The sequence below is a fragment of the Macrosteles quadrilineatus genome, unplaced genomic scaffold (genome assembly GCF_028750875.1).
Source record: "Macrosteles quadrilineatus isolate MER2022 unplaced genomic scaffold, UCM_ALF_1.0 Scaffold_1__1_contigs__length_201487025, whole genome shotgun sequence".
In the NCBI taxonomy this organism is placed as follows: domain Eukaryota; kingdom Metazoa; phylum Arthropoda; class Insecta; order Hemiptera; family Cicadellidae; genus Macrosteles; species Macrosteles quadrilineatus.
This window is the reverse complement of record NW_026542594.1, coordinates 154,219,122-154,235,747: the sequence shown is the minus strand read 5'-3', so window position 1 is coordinate 154,235,747 and position 16,626 is coordinate 154,219,122. Positions and strand designations below refer to the sequence as shown.

Here is a 16,626-nt window from a genome sequence, read left to right as displayed (position 1 = left end):
ACTGTAACGTCTTTTGTAATATACACAATACACGGATTGTGTCGCTCAGCGTGCCATGATCTTTCTTTAAGGGCGGGTGAATCAAGGCGTTTTTATACCATTTTTCATAAGCATAAAGAGTTTCTACAATAATATTTTTTTAGAAGAAACGGTTATCTTCCATCCAAACACTTGCTATGCCCCTTAAAAATAGTTGTAGGCCTATAATTTTTTAAGAGGTTCCTTAAACAAAAAGAGACAAGACAAATAGCTAAAACCAAATATATGTGTATCAGAAACAGTTTTCATGCCAAATAATATATGCTGCTACAATACATTTGGAGGTACGCTCCTTTTGTTTAGCATTTTAGTTAGTCATCAGTTTTCTAAAGTAGCCAAAGGTTTTGGTTATAAAAATTATCGGAAGCTAGCATATTACACTGTTTCAGTGAGAGCTCAAAATCACTTCATCAGTTTCAGGTACTCCTCCTCCTCAAGGTAAGGCAGCTTCTAAAAAGACAATACCTCATAAAAAAATGATGTGTCAAACAATATGATAATCATAAAGGTTTCCCTAGTGGAAGTGATCAATATATATCAATACAAAAATTGTATATTGATACGTATTGATACGTATGTGTATTTGGGCCAATACACATCAATACATATCAATACAAGTAAATATAGGATCCGAGTCATTAGCTTAATTGAAAATAATTTGTAGCTTGTTAAAAAACAATTTTTAATTTGTTTCAACACATTGAATCACATCTACTATGCACTAAAAATAAAATAAAAATGAAAAAGTAAAAAAATTCTTGTCAAAAAGCTCTAGGCGTTCCCGAAATTTGATCCTGGGACTCCAGCATGGTAGACGGATGTCTAAGCCATTACGCCACGGACGCTTCATGTCTGACTAAGTAATGATAGCCACTTTGAATGCGAGAAGCTGTGTTAGGCCTCATAATTAAACTTTGAAAAGATTTTTCAATGGCATTTGTGTCATTTCAAGCATGTACCTATATGCTTCAACATGTTTCAAAACTGTTTTATTACCAGTTCAAACTGTTTTCTTGCTACTTGGGTGATGTGAATAGTGTCAATACAATTTATTTTTATTGATTTCTAGAAATAAGGAATTCAATTCAATAATGAATTTGTGAGTAATTTTTATCCCTAATAACCCATTAGGAAAGAAATTGTTAAAAGTTGTCGAAAGTTGTATTACAATTGTTGTATAACAATTTTAAAACATTTTGATTTAAACTTCATATTACAACAATGTTGATATAAGATTGAAACAATTTTAAAAATGTTTAACAATAAGTTTTTTGCAGTTGAAAAAATAAGTTTCAATACGAGCTGTAACTGTTTTACAACAATTTTAAAATTGTTTTACAATCAGTTTTTTGAAGTTTAAGAAAATTAGTTTTAATACAAGTTGTAAACTGTTTTATAACAATTTTAAAATTATTTAGCAATCAGTTTTTGGCAGTTTAAAAAATAAGATTTAATACAAGTTGTAACTGTTTTACAACAATTTTAAAATGATATATTTTTAAATTATATTGAGTTTTAGCATAGACAAAAAGAATGAAATATAGACTGTCAGCCGTGCTGCGGTTGCCATGGTTACCATAGGTTCCGGCGCACACCGCTGTAGTTTATGTAGCGCGTACGCCGTAACTACCGTGGTGCTCCAAGCGGTGTGCGCCAGAACCTATGGTAACCGCAGCACAGCTGACGGTCTATATTTAATTCTTTTTGTCTATGGTTTTAGGCACCTCACTCAGCTAACGTCTATGACCTAAAACTAAAGTTTTTCCTTTTTTCAAAAAATAACATTTTTATTACTGTTTATTTAACCACTTTACATTGATATTTTGTATAATCCATAATGCTCATTTGTGATACATTTGAGAGATATTTTGAATTTTATTTACCCGTATTGATGTCTATTGATTTATATTTACATCTAACATATTAAAAAAATATTCTCTATTGATATCAATGAACGATTTGTTTGCTCTAATGATCTATATTGATATATTTTATGTTTATAGATGTCTAGTGATATGTATAGACTAAGTTTTCAGTGATGTCTATTTGTTTGTATTTACTTGTAATGATATCCATGAACATCTATTGATATCACTAAGCATCTAGTGATAACAATAGATTTTTTCTATTGATTTCTATTGATGTCTTCCACTAGGGTTTAAATGCTCTTCTTATGTACTACATTGTGAGAGGGTTTTTCATTTCACGATTCGTACTCAACCAGAACCACTTGATGGATTTTCACGATTTTTGTGTTGAAAGAAAGATAATTTTGAAAGTAAGAGAATGTCGAAGGCAGTTTGGCGTTTCAGTTTTTTAGGATGTAAGTTTTAATTTTAAAAAGTCTAGCAGCTGACTATCATTTTACATTTGTTTTAATGTAATTTGGTTTAACCATAGACAAAAATTTTGTCTATGGTTTAACTAACAGCTGGTTTCTAACTGTCTCTAAAATTTTTCGTAAAATCTCGGCTTTTGCTGAGATAAACAAATAAAACATAAGTGGTGAAGTTTTGGTGGGAAGGAGTGGGGTGTCGCTCAATGTACTTACACCACTGGGTGGTACTGTATGTATCTACTTAAAACAAATGTGGAAATTAGCCCCCAATTTCACATCAATGTTTTTCACATTGACAAAGCTACTGTTTTACTATAAAATCATTGGATTGCATACCCAATTGGATAAAGAAATGGAAAATTTGGAAGGTAAATGTTCACATAATCCCTCAAATAACAGAGTACATTTTACTAGCATCACCAAAAATCACCTTCAAACAATGCGCTTGAATTTGAATAAAATAAGGAAAGAGAAATAAAATACATAAAATTGTTAATTTTACTTTGGGTATAAACGGTTTTATTAAATCAAAGGCTATTTTTTTTTAGAAAAATACAAACATCAAGGTTGCTTATTGAAATAATACACTCATAATAACTAAGTGGCTTATGTTGGATTAAAACAACCAATATTATACAATAAACGATGGTGTATTGATGTGTATAGCTGTATGATGAGTTTATGAAACCAATTTAGTATTACCTCCTAAATACAGTATCCCTATGTGAGGCTCTTTGAAAACATCCATGAGAGAGGTAATCAAACATGGAGATGATTACATACAGGCAAGATGTTTGTACTGGCAATTAACTTTATATTACTAACTAAAAAATATCCTATTGATAATATTCTATACACAAAATAATATTAAAATTAGGAAAAACTTAAGTAGAAAAAAAAACACTTATAATTAGATTTGGTAACTGGTGAGTAGGAACTGACAAATACAGAAGTGAATAGTGATCATCAACACTCTCCTTTCCTTAAAACTGCAAGATCTGGAACAAAGGGAAAATCTATCAATAACATACACACCAATGCCATACACTGGAGGTCAAACTTTACTTAAGAATAAATTTTATCCAACACCTCTTTCCAAAACAGTAGTTCTTTTCTCATAATGCCTATTACACTTCCCATGCTTAGCCAAACATAAAACGATAGAATAAACATAGATCTACTTCTGGGCAGGTTCCTTATCCACTGATGAGCCAGTGTTTTGAATAATTTGATGTCTATGCTGCTGATATGAGTTTTCTATTTCCCACTTATTAACAGTTTTTCATAAAATAAAATCCAGAATTAATTTACATCTGCTAATCCATAAAAAATCTAATAATGCTATAGATTCTTCTCTTCTCTAATTATAGATTCTTAGAAAACACCGGTTAAACTAACTAGTTTACAAATAAGTGTTAATAAACTGACTTTTGCCCAGGCGCTGGCAGTTATCCTGTACGACAGTTTATCTAGAATTGGTTAAGATAAGGTTTGCTGCACCATCTAAATCGCTGTTCATGTCTGTTTTAGCGAATTTCCCTATAGGGAAGTATTAGCGAATTTCCCTATAGGGAAGTAGCTATTACCGTAGGTGGCACGGTAAGACCTAGACCCGGGACCGATTTACTTTTTCATTTTGATGTCCCCAGAGGCCAAAAACACCATTCGTTCAAATTTTTATATATGTATATATATATAGACATATATATATATATATATATATATATACGTCCGTGAACGCGATAACTTGAGTAATTTTAGTCCGATTTTGATGAAATTTGGTTTAAAGGTGTAAAGCGGGATAAACTTGAATGAGTTCGCGAACCAGCACGATCGGACCATGGGAACGGGGCTTTACGGGGGGTTTTATGGGGTAAAAATTGGGTTTTCTCACTTTTGACCCTCAAAACACAAAATTTTCCGATTTCTCTTTAGACCTTTTTAAAGAACTTAAAAAAACAAATAATTTAGTATATAAAAGTATTTTTGTTCGATTGTAAGTAACGGAGAAAATTAAAAAATTGTAAATTTAAAATTCCCATGTTATTCTTATGGAGAATATTGTCAAATGTTGTAGTTTGCTTGTTTATGGATATATTATGATCAAACTTGGCAAATTTATTTATTTTGTACTAAGCTATCAATATTTTACTCAAAAACACACTTTATTAGTTTCCTTGTAGCAGCAAACCTAGGTACTTGTTAAACCTAATGTTATTAAAATATATTTAACTGAAAATTAATTCAGACAAATGGAAATTCGCTTAGTCGGCAGGTTTGCTGCGGTGGGGGTATTTTTTTATTTAGATAGAAGTTTGTGTTCAGCTGACTCATAGCCAGTAAGTCTTTATTTAATTTCTTTACTTCTTTTATGGTTCATCAAGAATTGAATGAACACCTGTTTTTTTGCTACCCACGTAATAACAACTTACTGGTGTTTCGCAGACAGTTGTCTAAAGTAACACTGCAGGCGCTGCTAAATGTCTTGGATAATCCCGCAGCATTGATGGCACACACAGGACCTGTGTTGGCATCACAGCTGGTCATCTGAGCGCAGATGGCTGCGTACATGGGGGAGAAGGGGGGAGCAGCTCCGGCCATCACAACTGCTGTCGCTGCACATTCACATAAGTGCATTAAATAGTTACACTTTAGTATGTCACTATGCGCAAAATAAGGCCTCCAAGGCGTTGCAGCCAAGCAAGGCAGTTAAAATCTGACAATAGCATCAGCATGGATGTGAATGAAGAATCATGTTTGAGCGTGGAAAATGTGTTTACAAGGGGTGACGGGTAATGATTGCAAACATCATTTGCTGCTTTTAAATGTTTTTTTGTTTTTTTAGCTATAAATATATTTTTGGTAATTTTTTTGTCTGGTGAAGACTTGTTTGTGATATTCGTTTTGGGTTCAAAGAGAGAATTAATTTTATTGTTGTTGTCAGAACACAGATAACATTGTGAATTATTGGCAATACAATCGTTTGAAGTTTGTACTTGGCCTGTTGTACATTTATTATCACCAGAAAGTGTATTGATAACTTTCATCTTATCTTATAAGGTTGAATTGGTTTGGTTCCAGAGGAATGAGAAACAAGTTTTAAATGGAGTTGTTTGGTTGGGTAAATCATGCAATACAGATACCATACTAATAATTTTAAATTGTAAGTTTTATTCCACAAAAATTTTATCTTGAAAAATTATTTAACATTTTTCTTGAATTGGGGGTATCGTACTGAAATAGTTTTGTTACGATTAAAATTTAGATTCGGTTAATCTGAAATAGAAATAGTAAAATTAGTGTGTTTTAGCGAATTTCCAATATAGGGAATAAGCTATTACCGTAGTACTCATGGTAAGACCTGGACCCTGGACCAATTTACTTTATCTGTGCGTGCATACCTTCGATTCGAGACCTCAATCATGAAAATCGGTCTGGTAGAAGAGCCAAACGAACTTGGAAAAGAAAAACCAAATTTAACTCCCATAAGAAATACATGGGGAGGAAATTTTGTTAACGTGTAAGCCGAGTGGGATAATAGATAAATATATGCCGAAGCTTGATGTGAAATCTGTGCTTGCATACCTTCAATTCGAGACCTCAATCATAAAAATCGGTCGGGTAAACAAATCTGATGAAATTTCAAACAGCACAAAGTAATGACTCTACAAAATTTACAATTGAGTTTTTAAATACCATACTGAAATTACTTCATTGTATTTTTAGGTTTATATTGAATTGACAATGTCACCAGTTTAATAGCTTTGCTATGTACAAATGTTTTTATGTGACAATAAAGTGAATTTGAATTTGTAGAAGAGCCAAACAAACTCGGAAAAGAGAAACAAAATTTAACTCCCATAAGAAATACATAGGGAGCAAATTTTGTTTACGTATAAGCCGTGTGGGATTATAGATAAATATATGCCGATGCTTGATGGTAAATCTGTGCGTGCATACCTTGAATTTGAGACCTCAATCATGAAAATCGGTCGGGTAGAAGAGCCAAACGAACTCGGAAAAGAAAAACCAAATTTTTGTAATGTATAAGATAAGTAACCTGTTGTAGTTTGCTTGTTTATGAACATATTTTGATCAAATTTGTTAAATGCATCTATTTCTTTCTAAACTATTTACATTTTCCAAAAAAAACAACACTTTTACCCTCCCTGTTGCAGCAAACCTAAGTACTCGTCAAACTAATTCTATTTATATAGGGAATAAATGTGATATATTTAAGGAGACATTTTATACAATCAGGCAAATGGAAATTCGCTTAGTCCGCTACCAAAATATTGGAAATGATAAAATTAATAAACTTCTAATTCAGAGTTGTAGTATGTAAAGTGTCTAAATTTATGATACTCTCATGTAGTTTGGTGTATGTGATGTATTTTCATTCCACACGCATTTGTGTCACACAAGGTGCCCAAAGGGATGTTAACAAAATCTATTTATTATAGGTTGGTATTATTTTATGATAGAGTGTCTATTTTATATTGCATTTAGCATAGAGCTAATGTAATCTTAAAAAATTCTAATAATTAATTAGGTTACCAAGTAAAGATCAGATTGAAGTAACCTTTTTTTATTAAAGTGATATAAATAACACTTCACCAAAGACTAATTATTAAAACCAAAGGTTAAAGTTTGATTACAATTCTAAATTAGGAGTATAAAATACAACTGCCCGATTATGTAAGTGAGTTAAATTTAGCACTACTATTTTCTAGATATTAAATGAACACGCAAATTATTTCTCATCATACTGTGTGGTTTTTTTCTTAGGTACAACACTAGACAGTTACATTAGAACTCAGTCACCTTTTGTTCTTTAAGTCATGGTCTACAAATTAAGTAGTTATGTTACAGTTCGTTTTCCTACAGTTTACCTAAAATGTGACAATTTTAATTGTACTGACAATACTAACACATAAAATAGCTGATTTAGTTTTTGCACTCCTTCAGTTTGCCACAGTTTGGATTTTCAACTTAAAAACATAAAATACTGCATCAGCCAGGCATGTATAAAGAAGTTGCTGGAGACACTGGCTGTAAATACTTTTACATCAGCTAATATAGTTTTTGTTTGTTTTGGATGGAAAAATTACAATATTTTACTGTTATGTAAGGCATATAACCTTTAAATTATTGAGTAATAATGAACTAGGCTATTTATTTTTTGGTCAAATAAAATCCACTCAAAAAATTTATAGAAAACTAGCTGCTGTACCCGTGCTTCGCAACGGAGATGACACTGAAGAGAAAAAGCTCATCTTTAAAAACTTAAATACATTCACTGCTAAGGGTATGATTTTGAGCTACCCGTTCTGGGCCCTGCACCTCATGGTCCGAAACCATATCATACACACCATATCAGATCTCGAGGCCAGTGTGAGCCAAGTGTTGGTCAGAAGAGGTTATATCGTAGTGTATAGCCATTGAGATGAATAGATTATAACTGGAGTCACCACTCTGTGTTTAAAAAGCGTGCCACTGTTTTTGCTGTTTTTTCCAGTTTTTCGTAATGTTAAGTTGACCAGGTGATTGGTTGGTTGGATGGCTGTCGAATTCGGTCCAATCAGATGGAGTTATTTTTTATGAGTCCAACCAACCGAGACAGTGTGACCAACAAAACACAGTAACAAGCGGCCATCTTGGATGGCACACCTTTCTCTAATGTTCAACCAGAGAGTAGTGACAGTTATAGTCTATTCATCTCAATCGTATAGCATTGCCCAAGTGTCCTAGTATTGTTGTTGTTCCCGCCGTTTCTGCGTCCCATGTTGCAGCAAGTACCAACAGGCTGTTACGACAAGTAGGTACCACACACCATAAAGAAAACATGGACCACATGGGTGGAGGTTTTGTATATATTGTAAATAAACATAATATACTTTTATTTTATTAACTCTTATGTGCAAGATACTTGACACGTTTCCATAATACCAGTTCGTGAAGATTGCCGTGGTCTAATTCAGCAACGCTGATGGCTTGAAATCAAGCCAAATTTTTATGACCTCATATCCGGCAACATCTGATGCGGTACCATATTTCGACAAGGTACATTTAATGAGTAAGTGTTTTCATATGTATTAATTTTCAGCACCACTGAAAATATTTAATTTTTTTTTGTAGCAGGGAATGTGTTCTGTTATATAAAATAGCTACACATCCGCCTTTGGTTTCTCAGACAAAATTCAATTGGACCTCTTAGTTTAAAAAAAAATCATTCTTGAAAGCTTGGCTAACTCATAAGTTTACCTAGTACAAATTATATGAGGCACTGATGCTTATATGAAAACACTGTACTCATACAATTTAATTTTCAAAAGATACACTTATTTAAAGAAAAGTGAAAAGTTTATACAGTTGAAAAACTTACATAGAAAGCCAAAATGTAAAAAATAATCGGACAACATAGGGTACTTTAGTAAAGCAAATAACAATTTATATATATTTCACATAAAAGTGATATGTTTTTCCGTTTACTCGTTTCATAGTTCATTGTATTTACATTAATTTGCCCGCTAACCACTGAATAAAGAATAGTATCCTATGTAAAATAGTATAAGAAAATGTAAGTAGTAGCATTGACTATATACAGTATACATACATAGGTTGATATGTTCATGAAAATTAAAGTTCTTGTTGAACTTAAAACTACACTTCAAACCGGACATCAAATGGACAATCGAGTCAAAAATGACAGCTGTTCAAGATTAATTGAATTTGCAGTGTTATTGTACGCTATATCCTCAGGGCCCTTTAGTTAGAAGACGGAAGAAAATTATAAACCTAAGCATAGGTTGATATGCACATAAAATTTAAGGTTTTATAATACATTTAAATTTAAGTATAGTAAAATGTCAAAAATTTTAGTTCAAAATACAAAATAACAACTGAGTAAAAAATTGCAGCCATTTAAACTTTCAAAATGGCAGATTCAAGAAATCTTTGAATGACTGCAATTTTTACTCGGTTGTCTATTTAAGATACGGTTTGTGGCATTGTTTTTAGTTCAACAAGACCTTTAATTTGATGTAAATATCAACCTATGCTTACCTTTAAGATTTTCAACATACTCCCTTTGGGACGTCCCCATAGGTGACATCCGATCACCATGTACACAGAAAGGTAGCTAGCTATCACCAGTAATGATATACCACAATTTGGTTGTGATATCTCTTTTAGTTTTAAAGTTATAGAGTTAAATAAAATATTTAATAATATGAAAACTAGTATTTTTGTATTGGTATTTCAAGAAAAGAGTAAATCAGCAACCCTTGTAAAATTTACCTATAAATTAGAGAAAAAGATTTAATTGCCATCAATGGCAGACATAAAGAGGGTTCTACCCGCTAGCTGTTACCACGTAAACATGGTCCTAAAAAAAAGAACCACGTGGCATTATTTAAGTGTTTATCAAGTTTAAATAAACTGTAAAATATTCATAAAGATCCAAACTTTGCACTGGATGAACTAAAACTTCGTAATTGTTTCTTTAAGTATTTACAAAATTATTTTGAAAATCTGTAAATTAGTCTTTTTCACATGTGATTTTAACTTCTAAATAATAGTTAAAAATTCATTTTTGCAAACTCTGATAAGTTAAGAGCAAAAAAAAGCACACGACTATTAGAAACAAATTAGTTTTAGAATGTTGAGAGCTTTTACAATAGAGGCATGTTCAATCCCAAACTATATTTCAATCCATATAATCTGCCATCTTGAATTGAAATTCAGGCTGCTAGGAAGAACCCCTTTAAACCCATATTAAAACTAAAACTAAATATACTTCAGAATTTACATAATGATGTAAAGTGATGTGATAATGATGTAAAGTCTGCATGCAACATTAAAAGTATTACCAAAGATTACATATGCTACGCAACATTTTTCCTAGCATATGTAATCTTTGGTATTACTAACAGTAACAGCATATATCTAATGAAATATAAAGAAAGATTAGAAAATGTGAAGAATGGATCAAATCTATACCATAAAAAGGGCACACTGAAAACATTATAAAGATAAATTCCATACAAATACTTGACTTTCAAAAAGTATGTTGTAAACCTTTCCAATCAAGTTGAAAAATTCTTGAATGTACTGGTGCTACGTAAAATAGAATGATAACAATGTTATTAACCTCCCAAATTATTATTTTATCCAAAAAGGTAAAAAGATAACAGTAACAGGATACTAACTTCAAAAGGTAAAAAAAAAAACAAATACCAACCAAAAAGAACCAAGAGCGATAGAGTTGACATAGAGGAACACATGACTAGATCACAAGCTCTTTGCACTGCTCACTGACAACACAAGCACTAACCCTGACCTGACCTAGTCAGTGTACTGACTGGTCAACTGATAGTGTTACTGAAAATAAATCACCAGCTCTTGGCACGGCTGTTATACAATGTCTAAAAAAACTTAGTTCTTTCCCCTTTCACGACAATTTACAGGTTTTATGTAATTTTTATTTATGAAGTACAGAGTCGTGAGAACAGTGTTGAACCATTTGGTTTGTGTCTCTAAGTGGAACCTCCTCAAGAGTGTGGATTTTCCCCCTTGGTATACCCCAACCAATGGTGGTCAATCCTCTATGATTAATCATCTACTTTATTGTTTGTAGATGACACCACCTTGTACAAAAAAGGAAAGAACACTGCCAACTGAGGGCTGAAGCGACCTGCTAGCGTTGACTAAGGATTGGGTTGTAAGTTTTTTTTTTTTTAATAGAGGTTGGCGGTCTCTCCATTTAACTCCACACACATAGACTAACCGCCCATGCGTGGATCGTATACAGCAAAGCAAGGAGTGAGCCGGTACAGTACAAAGGTGATCTGTACTGATAAAATGTTTTCGGCAGTGACCAGGATCCGAACCCACGACATCGCTGCCTTGGGCCCGAAGTCCGCGACGCTACCGACTGACCCACCAACTCACTAACTGATTTCTAGTGATTCAGTGATTTTTTACTGACTGAGTTTTAGTAGTTTGCATCAAAACCTCTTCAAAACCAATGGGACAAAACACTATCCATAATCTGCAGTCTGTAATTTAGGATAGAACCAAAGAGGGCTATGAAGCTATCAGGACTTTGCATTGACACATGATAAGGCTCATCCACACTGACAAGGTATGTGTCAAGTTTTCAAGAGTCTTTTATCTCAGAGAAATTATTACCAAACCTTACTTGATTAACATCTACCATTCTAATTCAACTAACTTAATTTTAATAAAAAAACTAGCAACAACTTTGACCTAAAGATTCAATATACACGTGAGGTTGGAAGAACTAGCTCTAAAGATAGTTAAAGGTAATACTTTACATTCTTAAAAACAATCAAACTGATAAATTTTTATACTAAAAATATTGGGTAAACATTTATTTTAATTTTAGACTTTGTACTTGGTGGCAAGATAAGCTTGAGGTTTGAAAGAAACACATCGGTTGCAACATGATATCTGTTATTTTTATGGTTATCAGTGACTGGCTTTGTTGTTATTGGTTACGTAAAGTTTGGTTGAACAGTTTTATATTGACATTTCATTGTAGACTATTTAGGGAGTACTAATATTGAATAGGGTTAACATTTAGTTTCAGAAATAGAAAAATCCTCTAGATAATTAGTTCAACTGGTGTTTGAGTAATTATTCTGAAAAAAAAACACACAAATAAAACGACAAAACCAAACATTACAATAGTTGAATTAGTCTTAGTTACTACTAACATTAACCTATAAAATATACTAAAGATACATTATTAAATTAATTTCCAATGACAACCTTTGGTCACAAAATAATTCAAAAAAAATCTTTGACATCTAGGTGTGGTAAAAAAAAACTAATCGGAAAATGAGAAATCATCAAGACATATTCAGGTAAAAAACACACATTCAAAGCTATTTTGAGTAAAAATTTATTAAATTTAAGTTATGTACAAAACTATAATACTTAGTCAGTTTCCATGACGGTTTCCTTCTCTTTGGTTCGTTCCTCTTCTTCTTCACTATCAGTGTCCAAGTCAGCGCCAGGATGAGCAGGAACTTTCCTCAGAGGTTGCACCACACGGTGAGAGGCCGGCGCAGTCCAAACCTTCTGGGCATCCTACATAACAATACAGCGAGAGTCATGGTAGTGTTAAGATGACCAGAATAAGACAGAGATGAAATTTGTGCAATCTTAATTTTTCCAATATTTAGAAAGCACCTGTAGCACTTAACTAATATATTAGAAATACAGCAACTGTAAAGATTACTTACATAAAATGCAGTCTTCATAGCTTGGACTTTTGTAATATAGTAGTCGTAGACATAAGTGGCCATCTGAGCCATGTTCTGCACAGCGAGAGTAGCAGTGGGAGGGGGGGAAGATGTGTGTGGTCGCTGGGTAGGATACGTCTCCCCGGGAAACAAGATCAGCTGCTGCGGCCGCTGAGTCAACTGTTACAAAGGATTATTAGCAAATATTTTACATCAAATGAACCCTCAATTGTTTTTACATGCGTTGCAATTTTAAAAGTCAAAGGCTTTACTGCACAGCCCTTGGTATACTGAAAGTATTCAGTGAAGTTTGAAATTTTTATGCTTTTGGAAAACCTCTGGATGGTCTTTCATAAATAGTTAATTCTAAATTTTTTTTTCCTAGGACGCGAGACACAAGCCTGGGATTGTTTTCACATTACTTCAGGCTAGACCTAGGGGTTGCAGCATTATCACTTATGTAAAATCCATTGGTAATTTGGCGGGATTTGAACCCAGGGACCGAAGTTCCGCGCTCTACCAGTAGACCAGCTCGCTCCCCTGATTCAATAGATTCAATTCTAAACTACTGAAACACTTAATAATGTTAAAAGAGTTAGTACAAAAAATTAATTATCGTGGTAAAATAATTAGTAACATTTTAAAATACATTTTCGATGATCAGTGAGGACTAGTGGCACAGTCTAACTTCCATATAAACAACCTCAATTAAACAAATTCCTTGACATAACAATTTTTTTAAATCCCCTAGAAATCTCAATAGGACACAATGTATATTCCACGCAATGAACAAACCATTTTAAAAACCTTGATTTAACAAAGGTTTGATGATCCCGACTGATATAAGTCACCTCAATATAAAAAATGTATCATTACCATAACGTCTAGGTTATGAATTAAACCTCTACTTAACAAATTATCTGTGTATATCCCTCAATATAACAAACCCCAACATGATGAAAATTAAATGGAAAGAAAAAATACTGCAAATGCTTGAGGTTGAGGTTGAGGTCAGTGCATCAATGTACCAATGAGAGCAAACTGTCTTGGAATACAATAGTTTATGTTATGAATTGAGCAGTAACTGGATTGATATTTTTGACCAGAACTTCAGAACATTTTGCTTGTGCCTCTTGAAAACAGCAAATAATTCTGTAGTATTGTGTTGCATGTAAGTATAAACAGATACCTGATGGATGGCAGGAGTGAGCTCAAAACAGTTGTTGAAGAGGCTGACCCTTGCAAACACGTAGAGACCCAGTCTTGCTCGAGACATGGCTACTACCAGACGACGGACATCTCGCAAGTGACCCACAGCTTTGGTCCTCACCAGACTAAGCAGGATGTAGTCATTCTGTTGTCCTTGGTACTTGTCCACCGTTGTCACCTGCACAGAAACATACATTCATTGAGCCAGACCTTCTTACACCGTATAACTTAGGGGACTTTTCCTGTACTCTAATACAAGATATGGCTGTTTCTTTGTAAAATTTATCTTGAAATCCAATGGAAGGATTTTGCCTAAAGTTTGGAATTAGGGACTTGTATGCCTAAAAACTAGATTGGCAAAAGCCAACTACCTCTGGAAAATTCATTTTTCAAATTCAAACTGGGTTAAAATGTTCAACTAGAAAATATTGCTACAAAAGTATCCTAAACTATCGAGGCTCAGGAGTTTATATTCCTCTACTATTAGATAATGTTGAATTTACCTTGTGAGGTCTGCCAATGAGAGGGTTACTAGCACAGCGAATGTTGATGACATCCCGTATCAAGTGCTTCTGGCCATTGTACGTGGTCAGGATGGAGATCTTCTCAGCAGGATAACCCAACAGTCGCATATACATGAACACAGCCACACAGTATTCTGCTTCTGCTAGATTCTGTATGTTTGCGAACAAAAAAAAATTATTGTTGAAGAATTGTTAAGTGAGTTTAATTATAATGGGCTCACAGAATTTTGATTCTTAACCTTAAAATATTTACATTTCTATGTTTTTGTCAACTTTTAGCAAATCTTTTGGCTTAAGAATTAGGTTTTTTATTTGAAGCTAACTGAACCAATTACAGACAACAAAGTCTTAGTTACTTGATTACAGCGAAAACCATCATTAAGAAAATAGCACTGTAGTTAACAAAAAAATAATTAAACTTGAACATTCATTTAAATTTTTGAAAAAATTTTCTGAACATTTTAAAAACTTCTTTGTAGCAGTTGTATAGTCAGGCTTAAACGTTACATTACAATAACAAAGGCATACCAGGCTTATTGTTAAACTAAACTGACATTTTGAACTGTTTATTTTCCACTATGTCACTATGGTCCTCTAAGTTACTGTCAAAAAACACCAAAGTTAGAATTTATAAGACAATAATCAGCCCAGTATTATTATACGGAGCTGAAACATGGAAACCAAATAAAAAAGAAGTTAATCACATTCGATAATAAGATTTTAAGAAAAATCTATGGACCAATTTATGAAGGTGGTGAATGGAGGAAGAGACACTACAGAGAACTGAGAGAACTCTACAGAGATCCAGATGTGGTGTGTGAATTTAAGTGTAGAAGAGTTAGATGGGCTGGACATGTTTTACGAAGAGAGGAGCAAAATAAGTTAAAATTAGTTTTACTAAGAAATCCCGAAGGAAGACGACCGAGAGGAAGGCCAAAACAAAAATGGTGGAGCCAAGTAAAGAAAGACATGGAGCAACTAAGAGCAACTGAGGAGGATGCAGAGGATAGAGCAAGATGGAGAGGCTTTGTTGGTGCGGCCAAATATCTTCTTAGATATGCATGGCCCTGAGAGTAAGAGTAAGTATTTTCCACTATGTGTTCTTTAAAGAGCCTGAAAGTAGTTGTAAGCCTACCTGGTAAAAGTATGGACTGGGCTCTGACTCTCCGACACCATTGAAGTCCTCAACATTGATGAGTTGGAAGTCGTAGGCAAATCCTGCATTGGCTACTCGATACATGGACCAATTCTCCACATGTGACAGGTTACCAAGCTTCTTGTATCTCCAGTTATACAGATTACATATGCTGAAAATGAAAATTGTATATACACTGTTCTTATTCATAAAGAAAAGAAACATAAAAATATTTGCTATTTGATTCAAGAATTTTTTATGATTTTATGGTATACCTTATCGTTACTCTAATGTATTCGATTACTGTAGACACAGTGAGACACAGTTCACCAACATATAATTTTGTATGTTACCAACATAATTCATCCGATAAGTGTACCGTTAGAGGTGGTATCATCTAAATAAAACTCTCGATGGAGTGATTTTCATCCTCACCTTTAAACTTTCAATCGGCAGTTTGCTACCTAAACTCCTCCCAAATGTTACCATACTCTGCCAGTTGGATTCACGTACCACTAAAATGTAGTTTTTATTTGAATAACCATTAAAACAAAGTAAAAACAATGTGTGTCATCACTACAGACACCATAATCACTATCCTCATACTAACAGAACATACTATTCTTACATAACTGATGCCAATAAAACTACAGTTAAGAAAGTGACTAACCTAGGTCTTGCCCTGCCCTGGGCGTCCAAGTCCACGGTAGGCACGCCGAGCCGCACTATCCTGGTAAACAGGGACTGTTCCATGTTGCTGTACTTCTGGAAGGCCATGTTCTTGATGACTGGAGGCAGCTGATGATGGTCTCCAATCATGATCCACCGCTTTAGTCTGCTGAACCCGTCCTGGGGGTTTTGCAGCAACAATGGAATGAATGTCTCAATCTCCAAGATCTGCGCTGCCTCCTCCATCAGAATGTTGTCATATTTGAATCCTGTACAGATACTCACATTAGGTTTGTTCTCCCCTTTCCTTATTGTACCAAAGGTTTTCTAGTTTTATTACAGTCCAATAAAAATACGGAACAACCATTACATCCTTAGACTACAGAGCCACATTATGGTCAGAACTTGCAAAACAATAAGATCCGATAATCAATAGAGCAA

At 33.7% G+C, this 16,626-nt stretch overlaps 1 protein-coding gene across 2 annotated transcripts in view; it reads right to left on the bottom strand.

Annotated features, from left to right (window-relative positions):
* Window positions 1–12,289: 12,289 nt before the first annotated feature.
* LOC128987778 (RNA helicase aquarius) overlaps window positions 12,290–16,626 on the bottom strand; it is an 83,344-nt gene continuing 79,007 nt past the window's right edge. For both annotated transcript variants that reach the window (XM_054408807.1, XM_054408798.1), the window contains 6 exons: window positions 16,187–16,454; window positions 15,517–15,688; window positions 14,361–14,531; window positions 13,838–14,035; window positions 12,649–12,828; window positions 12,290–12,493 (listed from right to left, as the gene is read on the bottom strand). In XM_054408807.1, coding sequence (XP_054264782.1) covers window positions 12,341–12,493; window positions 12,649–12,828; window positions 13,838–14,035; window positions 14,361–14,531; window positions 15,517–15,688; window positions 16,187–16,454 — 1,142 coding nt within the window. In that variant the 3' untranslated portion in view covers window positions 12,290–12,340. The remainder of the gene's footprint in view (window positions 12,494–12,648; window positions 12,829–13,837; window positions 14,036–14,360; window positions 14,532–15,516; window positions 15,689–16,186; window positions 16,455–16,626) is intronic.